A 26,031-nucleotide genomic window follows, 5' to 3' on the forward strand; every position below is an offset into this window, starting at 1 on the left:
AAAAACACTATTCCTTCATCAGGGTTGACATGAGTTGAATAGAATAATAAATATGTAGCCCTACAGAAAAATGTATGTAGGCCCTACCTATGAAAATTTCATGTATTTTCTTTTGGAAAATTTTAAATATACACTGCAGTACAGTCAGTATACATAAAGTTAGCTTTAATAACAAGTTTAGATTGACAGACAGGGAATCTGTTCTAAATGGCTATCAAGACAGTTGTAACTCTTGATGTGTCTCACGATTCTGAGTGACAAGTACAAAGTTATAAACACAACTTTCAACAAATCATTTTATAATTTACTATCTAAAGAAACACAAGAAAATCACACCGGTGTTTTCTAATGAAATTGAGTGAATAGGCCTACTTTGAAATACTTTGAAATAGCCAATTATTAGGCCTATCTATCATTTTTCTTATTTTTAGTGTTGTAATTTTTTACTTCATAATTTACAAAGAAGTAAATTTTGAAACTTTATTTCCTTCCGATGGACGTAAGGTATTAAAAATAGATTACTCTACCTGGGCCTGGTCCACTTGTTTAGTTAAGTAAATACAGGAGACTGACAGCTGCTGATGACGACTTCCAGCCGTAACTAAACAAATGTTAGGCCATCACGATGTCAGCATAACAAGGTTATTGTCTGGATATCCCTGTTATTATTTTCACAAGCAGACATTGTCCAGTTAGGTATTAAATCTTCACACAAAAACCTGAAAGGTTTAATTGCAGAAAGACAACACGCGGCTGGAAAGTTTAATTGTTTTGTTTTCTTACGATGTTGTTTATGGTAACAAAATACGAAAAGACGATGTTTTGAGGAAGTTTCCTACAGTTTGTGTTTAATTTTCGTAAACACAATCTTAGAGGTTGCTTCCGACAATTACCTAAAATCGATGATAGCAAAGATAATTATGGCTCCGGACGATCGTAAAAGCTATCTAATTGAATGATTATTACATTTAAAAGCAATCTGATATAACACAAGAGGAAGATGGGAAGAAATGTGACAACGATACGATGTCCATGATGTCGAAATGATTTGAAAACGATGATTTTAATAAGGTCGTGATTCCGACAGCGGTAATAAAAAGGGACGTTCTAGAAGCGAAAATGTAAACGTACGATACGATAATACGGCAAAGAAGGTTATTAGTGTGACAAATAAATGGGGAAATTAAACGTAAATTTTGCTTGAAACATTTTTTATGTACAATACACATTTTAAAGACGTTTCTCCGTTTGTGATAGTCGGACAAGAATCATGAGAATGTAGTTCGGTGTGATTGGGAGTGTAATTCCTCCGTGGTTCAATTTATTTCACTTGTAACCACTTGCTCAAGTGCGTGTACTCTCCATTGCTAATTGCCTTTAATGCCATGCTAAAGTTTATTGTTGATTGTACGTGAGTTTCGCCTTTGACTGATAAATCTTGCGTGTGGCTATATCGTCAAACTGTGTCTTTTTAGCGGTGAAAGTTGCGTAAGCGTGCTATTCAATTGTTGTTGTATGGTTTGTATTTATGAGACCGTGCGATTCAGGTCTTAAAAGTTGCTAAAATAACCCTTTAAATCATGATTATTTTGTTGCTTATATTCATTAAGGTTCATTTGAATTGTTGTAAAACTAAAGACGAATCGTAACTTTAAACAAAGACGTACGTACGTTTCTGGAACGATTGCTAGTTATGCTCCTAGCTAGATTATGGGTTTGAATCACTGAAAACACTGTTTTGTTGTTGCAATGCGCAACGTTTAGATTCAGTCACTAAATATCCACGTAAAGTATTATTTTTTATTAAAACAAAACAAAGCGAGACAACTATTTTCAGTCTCATTGAATCGTAATCGTTCGTTAAAACAGACGATATATGGGTATACCGAAGATCGGAACGGAATTATTCAGAATCGGATTTGGGGATTCAGGGGATTATGACGTTTATTGACGTTCTTGATTGAGATTCGATCAACGATTTGAATAGACTACCGTAACATACAACAAATGAAAACGCCATGGTTTGCGTACAAATTACCGTTTTATGTGGGGACACGATAGTACTAATCCAGTACCGGTAATCTCCTATGTTAATCAGGTAAAAATAACTAAAATCGTAATTGCGCCACCAACGTAACAAAACTTTTTCCAAAATGTTAAACCCGTCACGTCACTTTGTATTAGACAGACATGCCGATCTTAAATGGCGTGATTCTAGATTTGTTATAAATCTAAACTCACGTCTTTAAAATAGCGTGTGTTCAAGAAATCATCCACAGTGCAAATTGTATAATTTATTTTAATCATTGAGTTTATGTGCATATTGTATACCATTCCAGAGTTTATGTTGAACGTTTGTCAGTGTGTTTATGATTATTTATTCTGTATATAACAGTATCACGTTATGGTACAGTACAAGCATGTGTTACTAGTATCAATTATAAAACAAACCAATTCAAACTGTGTTAAAAGCAACACATTTAGAAATAAAATACGCAAATGTTGTCATATATCAAATTGCATACAGAGTTCATGTGAACGTTTTGATTTCCATTCCAATGGGAGAGGCGCACACTCCGTGATACAACCGTGTTCTTTGAAATTCCCAGGAAAAAGGCAAGCCTATGTACTTGAACAATCTAATCCTTACACCTGTAAAAACGCCGCAAACCGCCAAAGGAAAACTGCATTGGTAAAAGTGGGTCGACAGGTGTTAGGCCTACGTACGTCAAATGTGGATGCTTTGCAGATATACCGTTTAACACGGTAACCCTTCGGCGATCGATTCCTATGGACACGTAACATAAGCAAACTAATTAAGTGCCTCATAGGGTCAAATATCATCGTAATATAAACACAATTACCCCGTGTAAAAATACGAGTTAATTACGTTACAAGGGCGTACCCACTCGACTGAGAACTTTGGGGTAGGTTAGCGGCACTCGATGTTGGAACAGGGTCAAAGCTGTGCGAACGAGTATTTAAGCCATCATCCAATTAGCTAATAATGTCGATTATTATAGAAAACAATACTGATATAATCGGGTTTTTTTGCGGCGAAATAATGCGTGCTTAAAATAAATTGATTCTGCAACCGAACAGGAGGGCCAAAGTAGGCCTATAAGAACAAAACATATATGAATAAAATATTAATTTAAAAAAAAACAACATATATATATATATATATATATATATATATATATATATATATATATATATATATATATATATATATATATATATATATATATATATAAACACAACAGGCATAGAAATAAATTCCAAACCGCCCGGTGATACACTGAAAATTATTTAATTAATTTTTGAAACGATATATATATATGTTCATTGCCTAATGTGTTTATATATATATATAAATCATACTGTAAATTATAGAAACAGTGCTCATATTCGGAACATGATCTCATAATCGCGTCGAGCATAGCTCATTGGCGAAAGTTCCATATGGAACTTTCGCCAATGAGCTATGCTCGACGCGATTATGAGATCATGTTCCGAATATGAGCACTGTTTCTATAATTTACAGTATGATTTATATATAATTTACACAGTGCTACGCAACATCATTGATTTATATATATATATATATATATATATATATATATATATATATATATATATATATATATATATATATATATATATATATATATATATATATATGTAGGTTTGAAAGCTTATAAAAAAACGAAAGTAGGAAACGAATTATTTGTATTAAAATTAGTATTGAACGAATAAACCGAACTTAAAATAAGTGACGAACGAATAAACCAACATTTGTCTTATCTATCGGTGCAATATAAATCCTAAATGTTATTTTAATTACAATTTAAAATGTTGACTATTGTTTGATTATTTGTTGGCAAATATATAATTAAATGCCTGTATCTTTAACAAAATATATAATTAAATGCCTCTATCTTTAACAAAATATATACAGTACATCAATACTGATGGGAAAACGCCAACAGAGCGGCAACATCTAACAAATAAAAGTTTGTATAAGGATTTGGCGAAAATTATTGACCACGTGTGAATTGGTTCCGGCCTGAGGTCATCTGTCAAGTTTTATTGATGCAAGTGGTCAGTGATATAAGCAAGAAGTGGCCTTGTATGGGCCTACTGGTCAAATCAGAATGATTAAAGTCCGAATTCTTGTGTGTTCCAAGTTGAATATTATTGAGTTTGATAGGGGGTTTCCCCATGACTCAAGCTGCCAGCTTTTACAGTTTTTATGTGTGGTTGTTGTTTACAGTTTGTATTTAGTTACTCTACTTTCATAATGTCTAACAATACAATTACATTTAAATAAAACAAACCATATAAACGAGTTGTAGGCGACCAAAAAAAAAGGAAACATTAAAAAAGTTGTTTCAACTAATCCTTTATGATTTTGTTTTTTTGCTTGTGTTTTGTTTTTTTCAAAGTCTCGAATCTTTAAATTGAAAAGTCAACTTTAAATGCAGTACAAAAAACCCCCAACATTCTGACATTAATAATAGGCCTACAAAATATTGTTAATTGTTTTAATTAAAATACTGTATATAGTTAAAAAATAATGTTCTATGGTGGGTCCTTTATATTTCGTCGCTTAATGCGCCTAGAGCACCATTAGTTTGCAACAAAATCAGAAATGCAAATTGTTTCACGGAGTATTTCACTAATCAAACAATCTGCTTTATTAAACAAACATTACAGTATAATAGGCTAGATACATGAGGAAGGAATGATGACCTCTCGAGGTCAACTGGAATCGAACGGGAATAGACAACCAACCAGAGCCATATGGATGTCACGTTTGGAGAAGGATTGTGATTTATTGTAATTTGTACCCGTTTTATCGAGTAAACTTGTTCATTCTGGGAGATATGTCATCATTAGCCGAGAAAAATGACCGATAAGTGATTACGATTCTTGATGAGTAAAGAAACCCGCGTTGAAATTGTTGTTGCCGCCTGAATTTCATGGGCAGTCCGACGGTAAAACGATTAAGTTAGAACAATTTACATCGGTTGATGGGGTGGGCATTAACGCTATAAAAACCCTATATAATTTGTTTTCGTTCATTTTATACCGATATTCGATTTTAAACCAGAAATACACTAAATATTATGAATGTACTCCTTTTCTTTAATCGACAAATATTAACAACAATCAAATATTGAAGAATAATTTAGAAAATAAAATCCAATATTATATTTAAACATTTGTACTTAAGTATTTTAACATTTAGTCAGTGCTTAAAGTATCTCAATATTCTGGAATAATTTAATTGCCAAAAATTGAATAAAGACTAGAATATTTCACAATAGATAAAAACAAACTAAAATCCTTTTCAAACTTTAGTGGTGTAACATATACACTTTGGTGGATGGGTAAGTGGGCGGACCACAGGTACAACGAACCGCCTGCTGACATTGGGTGACAAGTTGAATGAAACGCGAGCTGTGATTGGCTAGCGCCATCACGTTGTGCAGATTACCTCACTGGCCACAATAAGTGACAGGCGTATTTTTACACATGATGGCTCACGCCGTACTTGAGCAGCGATGAGACAATTCTACCAGTATTTTGAGAGTTTGTAAATACTGTACTAGTATAGATGTCAACTAGATACCGATCGATTCACACATGTCATAAAGGTGGAGCAATATTGAACTATTTTATATTCAACTAGGGACCAACCTGGTCGGATTTTAGCATAAACTAAAATCATCGTGCTGAACTTAAATCCCTATGTCTACCATCATGTTAGCCGGTCAGGACCGACTGATGTATCAGTTAAACAGGTTTACAACTGATAAAGTTAACGGACGAAAATCAAACATCACTAAAACTATTCGAGAAGTATGTAAAATTGTGACTGAGATTTTAAAAGAAGTGGAGGTGCAGGAACCCAGGTTTATCAGCTCCCTGGTTGAAACAGAAGGTAGATTTGAAGGCCTGGAAGTAGTAGCACCCACCGAATTTGAAGTTGTCTTGTTTTTAAATCAAATGGGAGTATTTAATTTTGTGGACGATGGGTCAGTACCTGGATGTGCTGTCCTAAAATTAAGTGACGGACGAAAGCGATCTATGTCTCTGTGGGTAGAATTTATCACAGCATCTGGGTACTTGTCGGCTAGAAAAATTCGATCAAGATTCCAAACACTAGTAGCTCAAGCAGTTGATAAGTGCAAATATAGAGACATTGTTAAAATGATAGCCGATACTTCAGAAGTAAAACTTCGTGTCCGAGAGCGATATATTGTACAAATAACACCAGCTTTCAAATGCAGTGGAATCTGGCCCCGAAGCGCTGCCCATTGGCCCTTACCACAGATCCCATGGCCTTCTCCTAGCCTAGTTGCTGAAGTGAAAACCGAAGGGTTTAACCTACTATCTAAAGAAATACCAGTATTATCTGGGAAACAAACCTCAGCTGAAGGGGATGCATGGGGGTTATCGTTCACTGATGCCGAAAACAAATTGCTACAGGGAGGCTGTAGGAAAAAGTGTCTTAGTATTTTGAAAACATTACGAGATAAACATTTGGACATACCAGGATCACCAGTTAAAAACTACCACATGAAAACTTTGCTTTTGTATGAATGTGAGAAGCATCCACGAGAAATTAGCTGGACAGAATCGTCAATGTTCGACAGGATAAATGGTATTCTTTTACAGCTGATATCGTGCCTACAAAACCGTAGATGTCCTCATTACTTCCTCCACGGTTTGGACCTTTTTGCCGGCAGGTCTCATGCAGCTCTGGACCAAGTAGCAAAACAAACGTGGAGAATCGCTAGAGAAATACTCACAAATCCAAGATGCCTTGAAAAACTATGACATGGGTATATAATAATGGGACGAAAAGGGGGTGAAAATTAAATGCGTCAAAATGGTGCTAACGAATAGATGGATTTTTATAAGTCTGGTCAGTGTATCAGATAAAATACAAGATGGGGGTAAAAACAGACATTAGAAATCAACCAATCTATAGAGAGACCAAGCTGATTATTCTTTCAATAGTATGAAATTTGTCGCCAGTAAAAAATCATTTTGAACGTTTTGCCGATTTAACACATGGAGACTGAAGCTCAGTGTTGAACTGTGTGATCAATCGCCTTGTGTTCGTGGTCAGTAACTTATTGGGATACTTTCATTTTTAGTGTTTACTTGGATATTTTATGGATGTAGAATCACTAGATTCTCTTGTATTGTTTTATAATGTGGAAGATTGTTGTGTAAAAAAGTATATTGTCAAGTATTGTATAACTGTTATATTGCAAATCAAATTTATGACCAAGTGTTTATTGACAGAATGAACTTATCCTGGTAGAGTTGTAAGTTGTGACATTTTTTACTAGTTGTTCATTAATTTAAGGGAGAATTACAACTTTCCGATTCCAAGGGCAGAACTATACTTTTAATAAACTATTTTAATATAAACTATAAGTAACATTCAAGCATGCAGTATCAGTATTATTATTATACACAAATCATCGTAGGATGATGATGAGGCTGAATTTTGAGACGTTGTAGGCTGATTAGTGCTTGGTGTACAGAGGCTGAGACTCCTTTTGGAGTCAAACTTTTCTGAGGCTGAATTTTGTTTTCTTAGCCTAGGCCTAGCCTATGGTGTTTACAGACAACTCGTTGTTATACCGTATTACTCATTCCATTATTGCATGTAAGTTAATAATAAATATATTATAAAGCACATGGTTTTAACATTAGTGTGCTGCTAAATATACCCGGATGTCACTAATGAAAAATATAAATTCGCAGCTATTTCTGTAAAGATGTCAAAGAAAATTTGAAAGTAAATATTATAATCCATGAAAGATGTAGTTTGAAATATTATTTTGTTCAGTGTCAAATTAATGTATTTAAATGTGTGCGGAGTTTGTGATTCTATATGAATACCTTGTATGATTACCGGTGTCATCATCGTGTAATAAGTAATGAGAAAGTGCTTAAAGGACCTTGACAATGCATACCAACATAATGTTATTATAGGTCTATTTTAAAAATGGAACATAAAATATTTAGAGCACTAATCTATTTGTTGCACGTAAACCTATATTGTGAATTTTACCGAAGAGAGTACAGTTTTCGTTCTGTAGGCCTACAACACGCATCGAGAGACTACTAATTTTTTAATTATTATGCAAATTCTAATGGGGCCGATACATTTTAATGTTAACATCATTTCTGTTTATGTTGATGGCTATACATTCTCATACAGGATTGAGCCCAAACATTTTTCGTTATTTTGAATTATAAATGAAACCAACAATTTAGAATAAAACATAAATAAGTTTAATGAATTAGGCCTACCGTACTTAGGACTATTCAATTGACAAAGATAATTAGGCCTATAATATATTTCGATGCTGTTCACGGGCATAATTTTAGTTGAAATCATTATTGACGATATAAATAATAGATTTCTTAAAAAATAAATGGAACTACAGGATAAATACAGATTTAATTATTATTATTAACAATTAAGCCTACAATCCACTATATAGTATCGAAAACAAACTATTTGCACTACCATATTGTTTGTTGGGAGGCCCCTACACAGTATATAGAATAAATATCAAGAATATGTAATGTGTTAGATGGAAGAGAACTAACCTAAACACTCACAATTGAAACTACGGTAAAGCAGAGAGTTATAATTATGTTTAAACACCCGTATCGACAAAATAATCGTCTTAAAACAACTTGAGTGGAGCTTAAATTGGACTAAGAAGAGAATAGCCATGATCGGTTGCTTGCATTGTGTGACCGTTATGTCAACAATATCATTAACAGGTCATTAGGCCTAACTTTACTGTTGACTTTCGTTTGTAATAGGTATGATCGGGTTGTGTTTTGATATTGTACTACGTGAATATAAGTAACACTTGTAACAAATATTTTCTATTTTACACAAAAGTATAAGCGGCCATTATTTGGTAGCGGGTTTGGATAATTATCGTTATATACATTTTCGATTTCGGCCTAGACAGATACAGTTATAATAACACGTTGATACAGCAATAACACGTTTTATAACATTAAGCAAACACCATGAACTAAATAAACATACAATACAAATTAATCATTTTAAAGATTTCTATTAAAAATTAATAATAAACAATAGCAAACTATCGGTACGAAATCTTTGAATGTACGCGAGTAATGTACTCTTTGAATGTACGCGAGTAATGTACTCTTTGAATGTACGCGAGTAATGTACTCTTTGAATGTACGCGAGTAATGTACTCTTTGAATGTACGCGAGTAATGTACTCTTTGAATGTACGCGAGTAATGTACTCTTTGAATGACGCGAGTAATGTACTCTTTGAATGTACGCGAGTAATGTACTCTTTGAATGTACGCGAGTAATGTACTTGCACAAAACATATATTACTCGCGTATAATTATTATCACCTCAAAGAATAATATAAATATATTAGTAAAGTATATAGTACTGTATAACAATAGAGATATTATAGTGAGCTATAATATCTCTATTGTTACGTATAACATTATATGTTCTAAGTACGCGTACTAAATAAAAAATATATACTGTTAATGTTATAGACTGATATCATTTTATGATCATTATTTTAGATAGGTTCTTACTTTTAATAGGCCTACTATAATAGGTTCTAAGCACTTACTTAATACTTAGACCTCGTGGCACACACTGTTATAGCGTTATACAATAGGTTCTAAGTACTTACTTGCGTTATACAACATTGTTTACCGGTAGTTGGTATCCGTTTATCGACATGTATTCAATTATACAATTTGAGAAAGTATTTTGTATTACTAAATCATTTATTATCGGAACTTATATTGATATAATATATACCATATACTGTTAGTCAGTGACATATACTATTATTATATCACTCAATTTAAGTTGATAACCCCAGAAGTTTTAGGAAACAAAACAATTAGTGTATGAACCGACGCATGACGATCAAAACATCTAGGGCAAAAATAAAGTCATAACATTACTTTAATAGCCAGAAGTAGCTGTTCATTACACAGTATAGCAATTACTACACTAGACGTCGATGGTCAATCGAAAGTATACAAACTCCTCCTTAAAATGCTGACAAACATAATATTTTCTGCTATGAATAATTGTTTGTTTATACCTGAGATCGTTTGTGGGGTTGCATTATACAAGTTTTAGCCTGTATATAATAATATTGTTAAATATTATATATTAATGTTTTTCTCCTTGAAATTTTAGGCCTATATTAATGTTTTATATATTTGCATTAATAATTCAATTTTTTTGGCCAAAGAGTATGAAAATAAATACTGTATATTAAAAAAAAATTAAATTTACAACTCCATTTAAAAAAACTTCGAAATTTATAACGAAAACGAAATATTGTTTTAATAACTACGAAATTATCGAAAAATCAGTCACATTTTTGGCCTAATCGTTTGAAATATTAATTCTAAAAGCTTCCGACAATGGTCACACGTTATGTATGGTCGTCATCCAATTAGAATTAGATTTACGATCATAAACTCATATCTATTGTTACAAAAACATTACAACATACAGTGCATGACTGTATTCAAATTCTTGCTCCAAATGAAACATTACCAACTTGTGAATTTACACGCGTTTGTAATTAATATATCACGAAAAAAGAATAACTGCTATGCGGCCATATAAACTCATAAGTACAACAAAACCATAGTTTTTTATCCAAATTTACGTTTTAAAACACAAATGTTTAATAATTGCGTATCGAATACGTGTAAAAGAAGCTTTTAGCCCATTTGCGTTTTCAAACACGAATTTTTAATTTGTTTTTTGAATAAAAACAAACGGCCTACTACTGGTAGAATCCATTAAGTTACGTGCTTATTAATAACACCCAGTGTTCTAAGAGCCAGGGTAATAAATAATGAGTATTAAGTAGATATGAATGGATAACATTATCATTCATATGCCGTTGAAATGTCAAATTGGTTCATTAATATATCGACAACTTCTTTTGCATTTATATCGTGTTTTGACTGTGAATTGAAAATAATTAGCCATATTTATTTACAGTATACAAAATATTTTAAACGCGGTCAAAATATCGTTAAAGTTTTTTAAACATGTAATAATTAAAACTTAGCGAAGGGTTAAAGTAGGCTTACAGTACGCAGTAACGATACGGACTGATTTACTGTAGCAATAGAACCAAGTATTCAAGTACGCAGTAACGATACGGACTGATTTACTGTAGCAATAGAACCAAGTATTCAAGTACGCAGTAACGATACGGACTGATTGACTGTAGCAATAGAACCAAGTATTCAAGTACGCAGTAACGATACGGACTGATTGACTGTAGCAATAGAACCAAGTATTCAAGTACGCAGTAACGATACGGACTGATTGACTGTAGCAATAGAACCAAGTATTCAAGTACGCAGTAACGATACGGACTGATTGACTGTAGCAATAGAACCAAGTATTCTGTGAAAAACATACCAAAATATGTCATAATTAAGTTTACTCTGCGGGTGAGTCTAAAGTAAACCATTTGGTTTAAATTGACTTTATCGTTCACATCCAGAAGATATAAAATCATTAATATACCGTAGCCGATTACTCATTACAGAATATATTCAACTTTCAGACTAGAATAATGTAATTACAAACGTTTAATGTTTTTTTAAAAGATAATTGCCTGTCAAAAACCATTTACATAAATTAATGTAAACCCATTTTTGATCTTCTTTATTTCGCTGGGAATAATTAGGTTATTTTATCACGGAGGCCATATTAGGCTGTCTAATGTCAGTGTTGGATATAACGTTATTATGTAAATTATCTAAAAGGATGAACGACACAGCGAATGAATAAAATAGTAGGCCTATATACAATCTATTCGAAATTAAGGTACAATTTGCATAATATTTTTAAAAGCACAAAAGTGGGAAATTTTAGTGCATTTTATAAGGTTTATATTCACTTAACGAGCAGTAATAGTATTACAAATGTCGTACTGAATTTTAAATATTTTATTGAACTTAATTGTTACAGAAATTGTGAAGGAAATAAATAAGACCTCCATGCAGATTGAAACGTAAGGTGCATTAACATAGTTCTGTACTATTTTATAACTCTAGTGAAATCTGTGAGAATGTTTGCTTGTTAATATATACTATAACACAGCAACTGGTCATGCACTGGAATTTTATTACGAGTTTAAGACGTCTGTTCGACACTTTTCTCGGGTGAAAGTGGTGTTAATCATGTCTAGAAACAGATTTTTGGTTATCCGCAACGAAGTTGCAGGATAACCTCTTGTGATTGTACGAAATCATCATCAACATCAACTTTTTATTTCTCTTCTTTCTTTCTGTATGATTTTTGTGGAACGCTTTTCTCTAAAACTTGCAAACATAACATTTTGTAACTTTTTCAACATATCGTCATGCACATGAAGATGTGCAGCGAAGCTTTTCATGATGTTTACAATTGCGCAACGTGACGTACGCGCGATTTAACGATTTTGTCGTATTTAACATAGCTCGACAACCAAATAACATTTCAACTTAAAACTTTGCAAAAGTTTAATTTATATCATGCGCTAACTTTCTGTTGAAAAAAAATTGCGTGTTTTACACAAAGTTACGCGCGCACGCGCATTAAAAATTTCAAAATGCGCAAAATTAATTTATAATCAACTTTCTACGCGTTTCATGTCGTTTTAAGCATGTCAAAAATTCCCACGCGTGCGCACATTTTTACGTGTGCGGTGCGCACGTAGCATTGAAAACGTATTTTTTTCGCGTGATTTATATTTTTCCAGCCTTTTCTAGTAATTTTACCAAATTTTAAACAATTTCGAATTAAAGATACGTCATACGAGCACGTCGAATTGGACAATTTGCGCGCGTTTTTTATGAAAAGCTTAAAAAATTCGTTTAAAATATGCCTTTATTTAAACAGTCGTAATTTCTAAACTAGACGGTCAACTTTTTGTGGATGACATATTCTGGAAGTAGATGAGTTGTAGATATCGGATCAGGTATTAATATGGCTAACCGGACATTGTGACGTCATCGTATGGCCACGCGAATATAAAATTTAGGATTTTTGTATCTTTCGTCACAGCTTATCACATTGAATAGAGCGCATTTCCACTTATCCGTTTTCCATTTTCACCCCGATTTTGATATTGTCTAGGTCAATCAACTATCTTTCGCATGAATTAAAAATATTTTAATTTTTTTTACGTCATCATGCCTAAAAATTTAAATCACGTGTGGCATTAATTTCATCTTTACTGTAAATTTTAATCTGTTATAGCTCGTAAGAATAAAATGTGATAATTACGATTAAAACTTTTTCTGGAAGCTATTGGATTGTAGATACGAAATTATGTTAAAATTTTGCCAATCGGATGTTGTGACGTCATCATATGGCCAGTTAAATAAAAAAGGTCGTATTTTCATCTTTTGCGTCATAATTCATTACATTTAAAAGAGCGCGCATCAATATTTCACGTATTCAAATTTCTCCTACACGCTAATACGTTGTTGCTGAGATAATTTCCTTTCGGAATTGCTACCTTCGCGTTTCATTTTAAAACCGTCAACATGTTAAAAATTGCAATAAATAGCGGGTCCCGTAATTTCACCTATTCTACACTGTATGTGATATGGATACAGATTATACTGTGTATACTATATATGAATTTAAATAATAAAATTCAGCAATAACAACATATCATATTCTTCAGTTCAGGTCATAATGCCAACGTGAACACTTCCTTTTGTCCTCAACCTATCCCCTTAATGTTAATGTTGCACCACTTGCGCGGCGGATAACCAAACTCGTCAAAGTGACGAGTTACATGTCTAGTTTTTTTTCTTTCTTTCTCCTCTATTTTTGTGTCTCGCGTATCTCAAAAACGTGTAAACATAACATGTTATAACTTTGTCAGCATGAGGGCATTCAGGTGAAGTTGTGCACCTCCTATTTTTGAATGACGTCAGAGTTGCGCAACATGACTTACGCGCGTTTTTACGAATTTCGCATTTTTAACATAGATTGAAAACCATATAGCAATTTAAATTGAAACTTAACAAAAGTTTAATTGATATCTTGCGCTAACAGAATGTGAAAAAAAAATGGCATGTTTCACAGGAAGTTACGCGCGCACGCGCGTTTAAAATTTCAAAATGCGAAAAATCAATTTCTAATCAACTTTCTACGCGTTTCATGTCATTTTGGGCATGTAAAAAATTCCCACGTACGCGCATTTTTTTACGCGTGCGGTGCGCACGTAGCGTTGAAAACCATTTTTTTCGCGTGATTTATGTTTTTCCAGCCTTTTCTAGTAATTTTACCAACTTTTGAACAATTTCGACTTAAATTTACGTCATACGGGCACGTCGAATTGGATAATTTACGTGCATTTTTGATGAAAAAGTTCAAAAAGTCGTCAAAATTTGTCAAAATTATGCCCTTTTTTAAACAGTTATAGTTCCTAAACTAAACGGTGAAAGTTATTTTTATTGCATATTCTGAAAGTTGATGAGTTGTAGATTTTGAATCATGCATTAATATGGCTAACTGGACATTGTGACGTCACCGTATGCCCACGCGAATATAAAATATAGGATTTTTGTATCTTTCATCATAGCGCATGACATTTAATAGAGCGCATCTCCAATTATCTGTTTTCCATTTTTACCCCGATTTTTATATTATCTAGGTCAATCAACTATCTTTCGTATGAGTTAAAAATATTTTAATATTTATGACGTCATCATGTCTAAAAATGTAAATAACGTGGGTCACTTATTTTCGTCCTTACAGTAAATTTCAATCTGTTATAGCTCGTCAGAATAAAACGGCATAATCATGATTAAAACGTTTTCTGGAAGCTATTGAATTGTAGATACGAATTCATGTAAACATTTTGCCAATCGGATGTCGTGACGTCATCATATGGCCAGTTGAATAAAAAAAGGCGTATTTTCATATTTTGCGTAATAGTTCATCACATTTAAAAGGGCGCGCATCTATATTTTACGTATTCAAATTTCTTCTACACGTTAATATGTGGTTGCTGAGATAATGTCCTTCCGAAATTGCTAACTTAGTGTTTCATTTTGATACCGTCGCCATGTTAAAAATAAGAATAAATGGGGGGTCTCGTAATTTCACCTATTCTACACTGTATGTAACATGTATACAGAGTATACCGTTTGCACTGTATATACTATATGACACAAAATAGACTGAATTCAGCACTAATAACGTATGATATTCTTCAGTTCAGGTCACAATGCCATAATCTTTATATGTGTGCAATATTCCAACGTATGACGTGCACGTGGCGTTTGTCGTGCGGATAACTAACTCGTCAAAGTGACGAGTTTCATGTCTAGTTTACATTTAAGTTTTGTGGTGTCTACTCGTACGAATTAAATAAAACGCCAGGGGTCAATGATACGACACACATTTTCTCAACAGGCGGACATAGTCCCCAATAGTACAGATGAAAGTATCAAATATATTTGGTAAATAACACTTTATTTTTTAAGACGACATCCAGGGTAGTCCGGTCGGAAATATTTAACTGTGTTAACTCCTAATTGAATCTGTTACTATTTATTCCAACTGTTTCCATAGGAGTAAATATATTGATATTTTATCAACAAAATATTTATACATTGTTTATTTTACAATGTAAATTGTTTTAAGCATAACATTAATGTATGTTCATTGTAATTACTTCAAATGAAATTCAAATTATTATTATCTTGGGAAACTTTTTAATTTCAATTATACAGCTCTAGTAATACAGTAATAATAGTAATAAATAATAATTTATTTGGTAGCTACATTTTTGAAACAGTAATTGATTTAAATATAACCGTTTTTATTCAGTATCAAATGTAAAAAGAATTTTAAATCCTGGAATGCTATGCCGACAAAGCCATTGTTATAGTTCGTGAACTCCACAACACAGATTCCTCTTCTCTACATTGTACATTACCGTATGGTACCAAGGTTAAAACGTAATATTCATTAGTGCTGATATACAATAACTGATTTCATAACAATTATTCTACTTCTCATAAATTCACAATACAGTAATTCAGTACAGTAAACATATCTCGAAATTGTTAACAATTTTGACAATAAAGTTATCTTGTATCTTGTACAGTAGGGCATATGTTTTTAAAAATAGTTTTGAAATAATCTGTGAATTAAATACTTGTTTATAAAGGAATACATTAATTTTACGATATTATTATTATATCACATACCAAACATTATAAAATAATGCAAACGAAATGAAGTATAGAACCATATTTTGTGATTAACACACATCACGTCGTGGACGTCAAGTGTGTTGCCACATGTTTAACATGTGTTCTATAATTTTCAATCAATAATTATTCTTTTAACAGTTTTAAATGACATTTCAATCAATTTTAGTATATTCTAAGATTTTAGTCGTAAATATTCTTTGTGAATGAAATGTGCAATGAATCTGCAAGAGGTAATGGACACCGTATAGAATAGATGGCTCATGAATGCTGTATTATAAAAATGGAAAAAAATACATACACATAATTTATTTAAAAAAAAAAATTACGGATAGGCCCTAAAAATTAATTATTGCTGCCAATTGACAAATATAAACATCTAAATCCTAAGGCTTATTACTTCAATAGTATCACTTAAAATTATTTTAATCCTCACTTTATGATAACGGTGCTAGCACAGGACGACAGAAGCATTTTCTCTAGAAATATGAAATTATTGTTATCATACAAAAACTTGTTCTAGGCCTATATACAGTACTGTAATTTTATTTTCTATCACTATCATTTATTTTGTTAGTTTCGGTCTATAGACCACCTATGGGTTTTTTGGAGTGAATTATTGCACAGTCTGAACGTTAAAATTAAGCTAATACAGTATAGGTTGGTGACATGGTCGACAACAAAACATAAAGATAGTGTTTATCAGACAGTGTTGAGTGGCTAGTTTCCGAGATGAGTCAAGAACGATTGGACAAATAGAGTGACCAGATAGATGTTACTGTTGATAGGAATGGGTTTTAACATTAACCTGTAATGACATATTTGTGAGAGCTACCCCAGCAAGATAGAGAAGATGGAAATGAGGGTTGTCAGTGGTGGGAAAGACTAACTGGCCGAATGAACTGGTCCATCATGACGTCACATGAGGTCATCAGAAATACACATGCAATATTGTCTAATGGTTTTAATTCGTTAATTGGACAGAAATGGTTAATGAAGAAATATATGCTATACTAAAATCTATGAAAGTTTGTTTTGGCATGGTCGATTGCTAATGTTCTGTCAAAAAATGGATAAACCTCGGCACAGTAAAAAGAAAATCACTTAATGTAGGCCCATACTTCAATAACAAGCAATACTCATGTATATTCACTTACGTCTAAATCAATTGCATTGTAATGAGATTCTATTACACAGAAATATACATGTTATTCATATCGCATTAAACTGTAGAAAATTACGACCGTTACCGGTATCAAACTTAGATTTACATCATCAGCGATGTAATCAAATTTGGCATTTAATAAGCATTGCATTATTTGCAGTTTATGCAGAAAGATGAAATAAATTATGAAAAAAAAATCAACGACAACGTAACATCACAAAACAAAGTGTTATTGAAATACTGCTAGCATTAAATTCATGGAAATATAGGTACCCTACTAATGGATGTTACCGAAAGGCCTATGTCTCCGAGAATGGATGTGTATAATATTATTATTTATTTTTCATAATGCTTGTTTAGACTGGGCCATTCCCAAGAGGTTCAGTTGGTAAGGTAGATTATAGGATCATGATCACAAACTGTTTTTCTCGCCGTCATTTTGTAACGAAACATGCTATTTTCAGTTCATTCAGTAGGCCTAAACATTGTATTAGAAAGTGACTATCGACACGAGCAGGCTATGTATATAAAATGGATACAATCTTGATCAGCATAAAACCAAAGTACTTAAAATCAAGTCCAATCTATCACCCTATTACTACATTTTCAAAACTGCAGGTATAAACATCTACTCTCTAGTATGTAAATCAGTTGGAATGCTCATGGCATATCTTTAGCGGCACTCAGCGGGGTAAGTTTGTGCATATTGGCTAAAACAAACATTCCTACAGGGTGAAACTGCCTCTGGTCCCGTGTACTACTCGGTTTACACGGCCCGCTTAGCGTTACCGTAGACATGAAACAAGTCGGGTGAACACTCTATAATCGCTCCGAGGCAAAGTTGTATTATTTTTACAGATCATTTTCACGATGTTTATCTACAATAGGCCTACAAAACATCAAATGGTGTTTTATAAAGTAGGTAAGACAAGTATTTATCTAGATGAGCACCACTTGTTCATCTAAACGTCCATCAATCATTGCCCTATGCCTAAAATAATATTTGTAGAAACGGTAGTATAACAAAATATTTTTCTATTGGTTTACGTTTAAGTAAATCAAAACGAAAAGTCAAACAATTCGTTCGTTTGTCCATGGAGTATCAATGGTTTGTCAAACGTTGTTCTAAAGGCAATGCCACAGTGACGAAAACAACAACAACGACGATTGGAAATAACGTAGGTGATGTTTATGGTTCGTGCAGACGTAATTAGCAGGAGGTAACGTCATGTTTACCAAAATTATAATGTAAACAAACATGAAACTCGTCTATTTTAAAGGCCTTTACCAATACAATTAAATTATTTACAACATAGAACATGGAGCTATACAATTATTTATAGTTCCATGGTAAGATATTTCAAAAGCTCAACAATAATTAAAATATCGTATTGTTACATGATTGATAATTGACTCAATGGAATACAATTGCTATATAATCATTTCTGCATTTTCTATTTAGTCACTGCGATGATTTTCAGCGCCATAAAAATATTCATCGCCATCATTGCCTTCAAGCCATTCAGTTTCAATGTCCCGAATCCGAGAGACAATATTAAAAGCATTTAGAGCTGTGTCGATTATTATTGTAACTTAAGCCTCATATAATGAAATTGAAAACACAGAAATTCCAACAACTAGAACCAAGAAAGGCAACAGATAATTATTGAGGTCATACAAGAAATCTATACTTATGTCCGAGATTTAGACTACGCGCTCGTGCGTTTAGACTACGCGCTCGTGCGTTAAGGTCTAAATGTTTTAAAAAAATGGATGTTAAATTGTTCGAAAAAATTACGACGTATTAGAAAAAATTGTAAAAATGTAATAAATGTAAAATTTTGTGCGTGCGTTAAGGTCTAAATGATTTTTAAAAACATTGATGTGTAGGCCTAATGTCCGGAAAAACGACGTAGGCCTATTACAAAAAATTATATAATTAGGCTTTACTGCATATATTTTTGTACGATAATAATTACGGCGGTTTGTAAAACTTTATGCTTGCATATGAATGAAGACACTATTTATCGTCGGTGTACATTTTCTATTTATCATTTCCCGATTTTCTTGGATTCTAACCAGCATTTTGTCTAAGTTTATAACTGGTTTATTTCAATCAGAACATCGTCTTTTTAGATAGCGAACACATACATATTGTATTTTAGACATTATGACTAATGGCCTATGTCTATTGTTGCTAAATTTAAGTTTGGAAAGTATTACAACATCTGACTTTGAAATAGATTTTAAGTACACTCTAGATTTTAAGTACAGCATTAATATTTTGTATATATTTTTCGTTTATTGTTTTAAATCAATATTGTAATATTTACAAGATATTTTCATTTTCATCCAAATCGTTTATTGACCTATCCATTTTTACATTACTTTATCCAAATACACACGTACTACTTAAGTCGCTACTTAAAGATTTCTGAGACTAATATGCCCTACAGAAAAACATTCGATACGCTAGCTAATGTCTCCAGGTATCAATTCTTTATACATGCCCTTAATAGTATCTGTGCCAATAATAATCTATGATTGTATTTCTATCGTCCATAAACTATTCTTCTTGCATAAAATACCGCACAATTGTATTGTAATTTATTCCTAAGACCTTTCAATATTCTATCTATACATAATTTGCCGTAGGCCTATTTTGAAGCGAGCAATGACGATTCTATTACGGCTAGTTTGTTTATTAATCTACTTGAAGAGAAAAGCCTTTACTAAGTGAATATTAAATCAACGACCGAAAGCGATTAAGAACTTCACAAAGAAATATCATTACGTTGTGTTTTTGTCATTTTGTTTGTTTCAAGTTTCAACAACATTGTAACGGTTACTTTATTTTGTATGAAAGATCTGAACAAAATCTTACCAACTTTGTTTTTCTTAGTTAAATGTTCAAGTTAACTATTTTAGAATTGTTATTTATTGTAAATATTTTCATTTGATAAACTGGCAAAGAACATCAATGCGCCCTCTAGAAAAACATTTTCAATATTTTTCCCATCAATCTATTTAGATTATAAATTCATTTCTTTTATTTCAAGCAAACTTTTGAATAAGTTGATTTTACTGCCTAAATACGAAATGCAACTTTCACTCGAAGATACGAACTGTGTACCTATTTTAACTCTTTAATTCAACTTTAAAATTTATCCTATGGCAACCAACAAAATACAAAGAGATTGTTTGTATTTGCATTTCACATTTTTATAACATCAATAATATTTAAAGATACTCCGTGAAAAAATAATGTGACAACAATAGGCAATTTTAATTTCACATAATAGTCATTCACTTTGATGAAAATTAATTATCTGTCGTAATTAACAAAAAGGAAATCAATTGAACTCATAATTTTTATTTTGGTGGAAAAAAGTGAATCCGAAATTGAAAGTTTCATTATATATTGTATATTGTGAAATTGTATATATATCAAAAAAATAATTATAACTTAATACTATAAATTGTATATTGTATTTTTAAATTTTAATTTTGATAATAAATAGTATTTGTTTGTATAAACTTTTAAAATGTTTGTTATAATTGTAATATTTGTCTATTGTTTATTAATAATTATGTAGTTTTCCCTGTACTTGTAGACAAGTAAAAGTATAAGCTTATTTGAATTTCTATATAATAGAAATAAATAATTGCGAAACTTTTATATGAAAAATAATCATAATAATTTAGTATTTTTTTTATAATCTCCTTTTTTCGTTTTTTCATATGCTCCCGTTCATATGTAATTAAGATTGTTTGCTTGCTTTTTTTTTTTTGTGTTCTTCTTTGTTTTATATTTGTAAATAACAGGTTTGCCCTCTTGGATTGTTGTGATTTTTTTATACCGAATAAATAAATAAAATAAATAAATAACAAATATTTCATGTTGCGGTGGACAATATATATTTAAGTTGCCTCTAACACTACAATCTCTCTATCGAAATACTGAATATTTTGTAATCGGATCTGCTTCTTTCCGATGTACTGTGTGTTTTCATCGCACATCATCTTAGTTAATTCATCGGATCTGCTTCGTTCCGATGTACTGTATGTTAACATCGCACATCATCTTAGTTAATTCATCGGATCTGTTTCGTTCCGATATACTGTGTGTTTACATCGCACATCATCTTAGTTAATTCATCGGATCTGCTTCGTTCCGATGTACTGTGTGTTTATATCGCACATCATCTTAGTTAATTCATCGGATCTGCTTCTTTCTGATGTACTGAATTTTTATATCGCACATCATCTTAGTTAATTCATCGGATCTGCTTCGTTCCGATGTACTGTGTGTTTATATCGCACATCATCTTAGTTAATTCATCGGATCTGCTTCTTTCTGATGTACTGAATTTTTATATCGCACATCATCTTAGTTAATTCATCGGATCTGCTTCGTTCCGATGTACTGTGTGTTTATATCGCACATCATCTTAGTTAATTCATCGGATCTGCTTCTTTCCAATGTACTGTATGTTTATATCGCACATCATCTTAGTTAATTCATCGGATCTGCTTCGTTCCGATGTACTGTGTGTTTATATCGCACATCATCTTAGTTAATTCATCGGATCTGCTTCGTTCCGATGTACTGTGTGTTTATATCGCACATCATCTTAGTTAATTCATCGGATCTGCTTCGTTCCGATGTACTGTATGTTAACATCGCATATCATCTTAGCTAATTCATCAGAACAAATATCAGTCAACACCAGCTTGAGGTCAGCCACACGTACGAATCAAAAACAGATACATGTACCGTAAGTTGTGTCTGCTTAAATTGCCAACTTAAACAGCTTGTTCTTAAGTCTTCAAGAAGTCTATTCGTGATCAGGGAGATATCTCTATTCACATATGTCTACCTCAGGCAAGCACGTATAACATAAAACTATGATTTTTATAACACATCTTGAAAAAAAGTTTCTTCAAAATACAACATACGCAAAAGGTCAGATGAACAAATGAAAAATAGATAAGTTTTGAGTCCTGTCTACACTAATTATCGTGTACTGAAACGTAACCTGCACTGAGATACTACCGCTGTTCGTCGGGTTTCAAATAAGGACACTTTCACATATCTGCGCTGTTTTCGAAATTAGTCGATTTGAGACTACAAATATCGGCCAGTTGTTGAAGTCGTAAATCTATCAAGCTAAATGCCTTTTACTCGCTAATTAACAGTTTTCAAACTGTTAAGAAATTAATACATGTGTGGAGAAGAAACTATTGCAATATTACGGCCTTTATTAATATCACCACACACGTCACGTCATGAATTGTGTATGAATGAGAAGTGAAATGTCAACTACGGTATTACACAAATAACACTGTATACCGGTAACACTGTATAGTGGATTTGATCGAGCAAGCAGATTGTTTCACCTGATTAATATACTTAAGTTGTGTGATTGTTTTAATTAATCAGCTTTTTACAATCGAATTGGATCTGCGAAGACCCATGAAGCTGGAATAAGACCACGCCCGCAGACAAAATTGTTTGAACCTGAGGTGAGCCGAGACACATCCTTGTTTGCGTTCGCGTGTAATACTGTAAGTTGTAATTTCGATGTTACCTGGCCACATCAGAGAAGGTACATTTTTACAATATAACTAATCTATGAGTTGAGATAACCTTAAAGTAGGTGGTAAAGTAATTTATCTGGAGAGTGTTCTCACTCGCCTATTTACAAACCATTAGCTGTCTTTAATAGCCGGCACGCATACCGTTAATAAATCACATTATATTCGAATGCTTAATGCATTTTTGTACTATTAATCGTTGAACATGAATAAATTGAATAAAATCGAAATCAATTTAAACGTGATATTATTACAATTTTGTAACGGCATTTGTTTTATAGTTACAAAAATATATTTACAATCGCCGGAATTGTTTAGAATAACGGTAAACAACAACATGTATACGCGCAATGCATAAACGTTTGTTTATCGGAATTATCAAATCACATATTATCGTGTTATTGTAACAATTCAAGTGAATATAAGTCATATTACTAATTTATTTAATTCAATTTAAACACGAAGCTGATGACAAGGGGAAGGGGTACATTAAACTCTAGCGATAAATAACTACCCTGGGGATATAGACCAACTGTTATATGAGCTAGCTGTATTATGGTTACTAGGCAACGTACTAGGAAGGGGTAAATATAACAACACAATCCCCAGGAGACGTCACCCGATATCGTCAAGCAATACATGTTTGTGTCGTCACTTAATCACAATGCCTCCCCCAATCATTTACAGTTTTTGAGATGAATAGGAAACTAGTAAATTGTAGATGATAAACAGAACGGGTAAATAGAATCCCACGAGAGAGCACTTTATGTAGTACTGTACATTATTAGTAACCATTCGATGTATTGAACAAGAGGGGAATTGGACTTCTCAATTCTGGTCTGAATATTGAGATTCTCCATGATATAACATATTCACTTGAAACTTTGTAATCACAAGGGAAGAAAGGGGACAACATTTCCATTAAAAAAAGAATGATCACCGCGCTAAAAGGATCATTTGCTCGATGAGATGCTTATGAGAGGACGACATTTAAATTGCTCAAAACAAAATGGTTAGACTCATAAAAGGAGTTGAACCCAGAAGACATATAGGTGCTGATCAATTAGACGATTATGGATTGTTAAATGTAAAATATCGAGTAAAGTTCTTGCAAATTAGCCAAGTTCATAAAATATTTATGGGCAGAAGTGCTTCATACCTAAACGAAAACTTTCGTAGAGTTAATAACTTACATGGTCACTTCACTCGTGGTAGTAAACTCAATTTTGTTGTACCTAAAGTCCAAGGCATAGAATGTAATACGTTCTATTTTAATGCAATCAGAGAATGGAATAACCTTCCTGACTATATTAAACAAATTTCCAACACATCTAAATTTAAAACTGAATTGAAACAATATTACAAAATTAAACATAGATAAATTATTATTGTGCCATTATATCAGATGTTTTGCTTATATGCTTATATATTTATGAACCCCGTCTTATAATGTTTGTTTTGTTAAAATTATAATTACTATCTTTTTAGGGACCACATTGGAATTAAGTTGTTTTACTTTAAACAACTTTATGTGTTTTCCCGTGCATCGTCAGACTTCATTAATCCCGCCATTTTTATTTGCTTTTTTGATGTACATGTATATTAATATTTAAGGTGATTTTATATATTATTGATGTATTTTTAATGTTATTTATTGAGATGCCAAATAAATGAAAGAAAGAAAGACAATGAAGCGGATATCAACAATGAAGGAATAGGCAATGAAGAATGGTGGCCATGGATGAAAAACAAAGTTGGATGACAGAACGAACAACTATTCAAATTCAGCCATAATCAAATACAGTATAATTATTAAATATTTGAATAAAATAATGCTTTCAGTTTTACATAGTGTGTGATTGAATCATGTCGGCGGACATTGCACTTAGAGGGTGCACTTTACAGCGTATTTCGGTGGTAATCATGACTTTATGTATGCATCAACAACCCTAAGCCCTATGGGCTTCCCCTTCAATTTAAGCTTCCTAAGAGATTCCCTCAATGGGTGATTCTAACATGAGAATTTCATAGTTGAATAATTTCTAGGCCATTCACAATATACTGACAGTACTCATCTAGGAATGGTGTCTACACTCAACTCCTCCAGGCCTTCACAAAATCACATCCGTTAGTTTGTAGAAATGCATCACGTGACGTGCTTTATATTGGGAACGTATGTTTCTAGTGAGAGAACATACTTTTCTCACAGTCTGCACTTTATAAATCCTGCATTCAGACACTCAAAATACTTGTAGGCCTACAAACTTTAGGCAAGTTACTTCACTCACGCACTTTTATACACTGGTTTTTCATTTAATTTCAAAAGCTGAAACAGCTGAGCTCCTATAGGACGCAACAGTTGCGCTTACGTCCTTGTTGCGTCCTAGTGGGAACCAAGCTTAAAAACCCAAGTTAAAAATAGTAATACAAACATTTCTATTATTTAAACAAATTTGTGGGATATTATTTATCATTTCTGTCACGTTCGTCTTAGTGTTAAATAGCTGTTATAAACAGACGGTTCATTCGTCTTTCAGCATTCTCATTGAAAATCTTTATTAGTTTAAAAAGCATAACAATGTTCATTTTGTCGTTGCCAAAATACTAAGTGACCCTAATCATATGTTTTACCAATAGTGTATTGCTTACTGAAATAAACTGGTATGGAACGCCAGACCTGCAACCTATAGAGATTCCGTTAAAAAGGACAAGGAACGTTAAGGAACTATCTGACGGAAGATTAATTCAATTATTTCAATAAGAACTGCTAAATGAATGTATTGACAATAACAATCGAACAATTGGAGCTATGATACCTAAAAAGTTAACAATAGAATTACATCAAGAGTAGTAGGCTTAATGTACAATGAAGTAATTGGTCAATACACCAAGATTAGACAATGTTATAGTAACGGTCAACAATACCTCTACGTACAATAAAGTGATT

General features: G+C 32.5%; 2 protein-coding genes across 5 annotated transcripts in view; one reads left to right on the forward strand and one right to left on the reverse strand.

The window, feature by feature from the left end:
• LOC140050499 (neurobeachin-like) overlaps positions 1–26,031 on the reverse strand; it is a 111,460-nt gene that overhangs the window by 21,065 nt on the left and 64,364 nt on the right. The gene's annotated exons all lie outside the window — the stretch shown is intronic.
• On the forward strand, positions 5,527–7,043 carry LOC140050498 (protein mab-21-like 2). The gene has a single exon (XM_072095718.1). It carries the CDS (start codon positions 5,758–5,760, stop codon positions 6,847–6,849), a length of 1,092 nt encoding a protein of 363 aa, XP_071951819.1. The 5' UTR covers positions 5,527–5,757; the 3' UTR covers positions 6,850–7,043.

This window comes from Antedon mediterranea, chromosome 5 (genome assembly GCF_964355755.1).
Source record: "Antedon mediterranea chromosome 5, ecAntMedi1.1, whole genome shotgun sequence".
Classification (NCBI taxonomy): domain Eukaryota; kingdom Metazoa; phylum Echinodermata; class Crinoidea; order Comatulida; family Antedonidae; genus Antedon; species Antedon mediterranea.

Excerpts from the sequence above, each read along its gene's own strand:
- LOC140050498 (XM_072095718.1), top strand. The coding sequence starts at position 5,758 with ATGTCTACCATCATGTTAGCCGGTCAGGACCGACTGATGTATCAGTTA.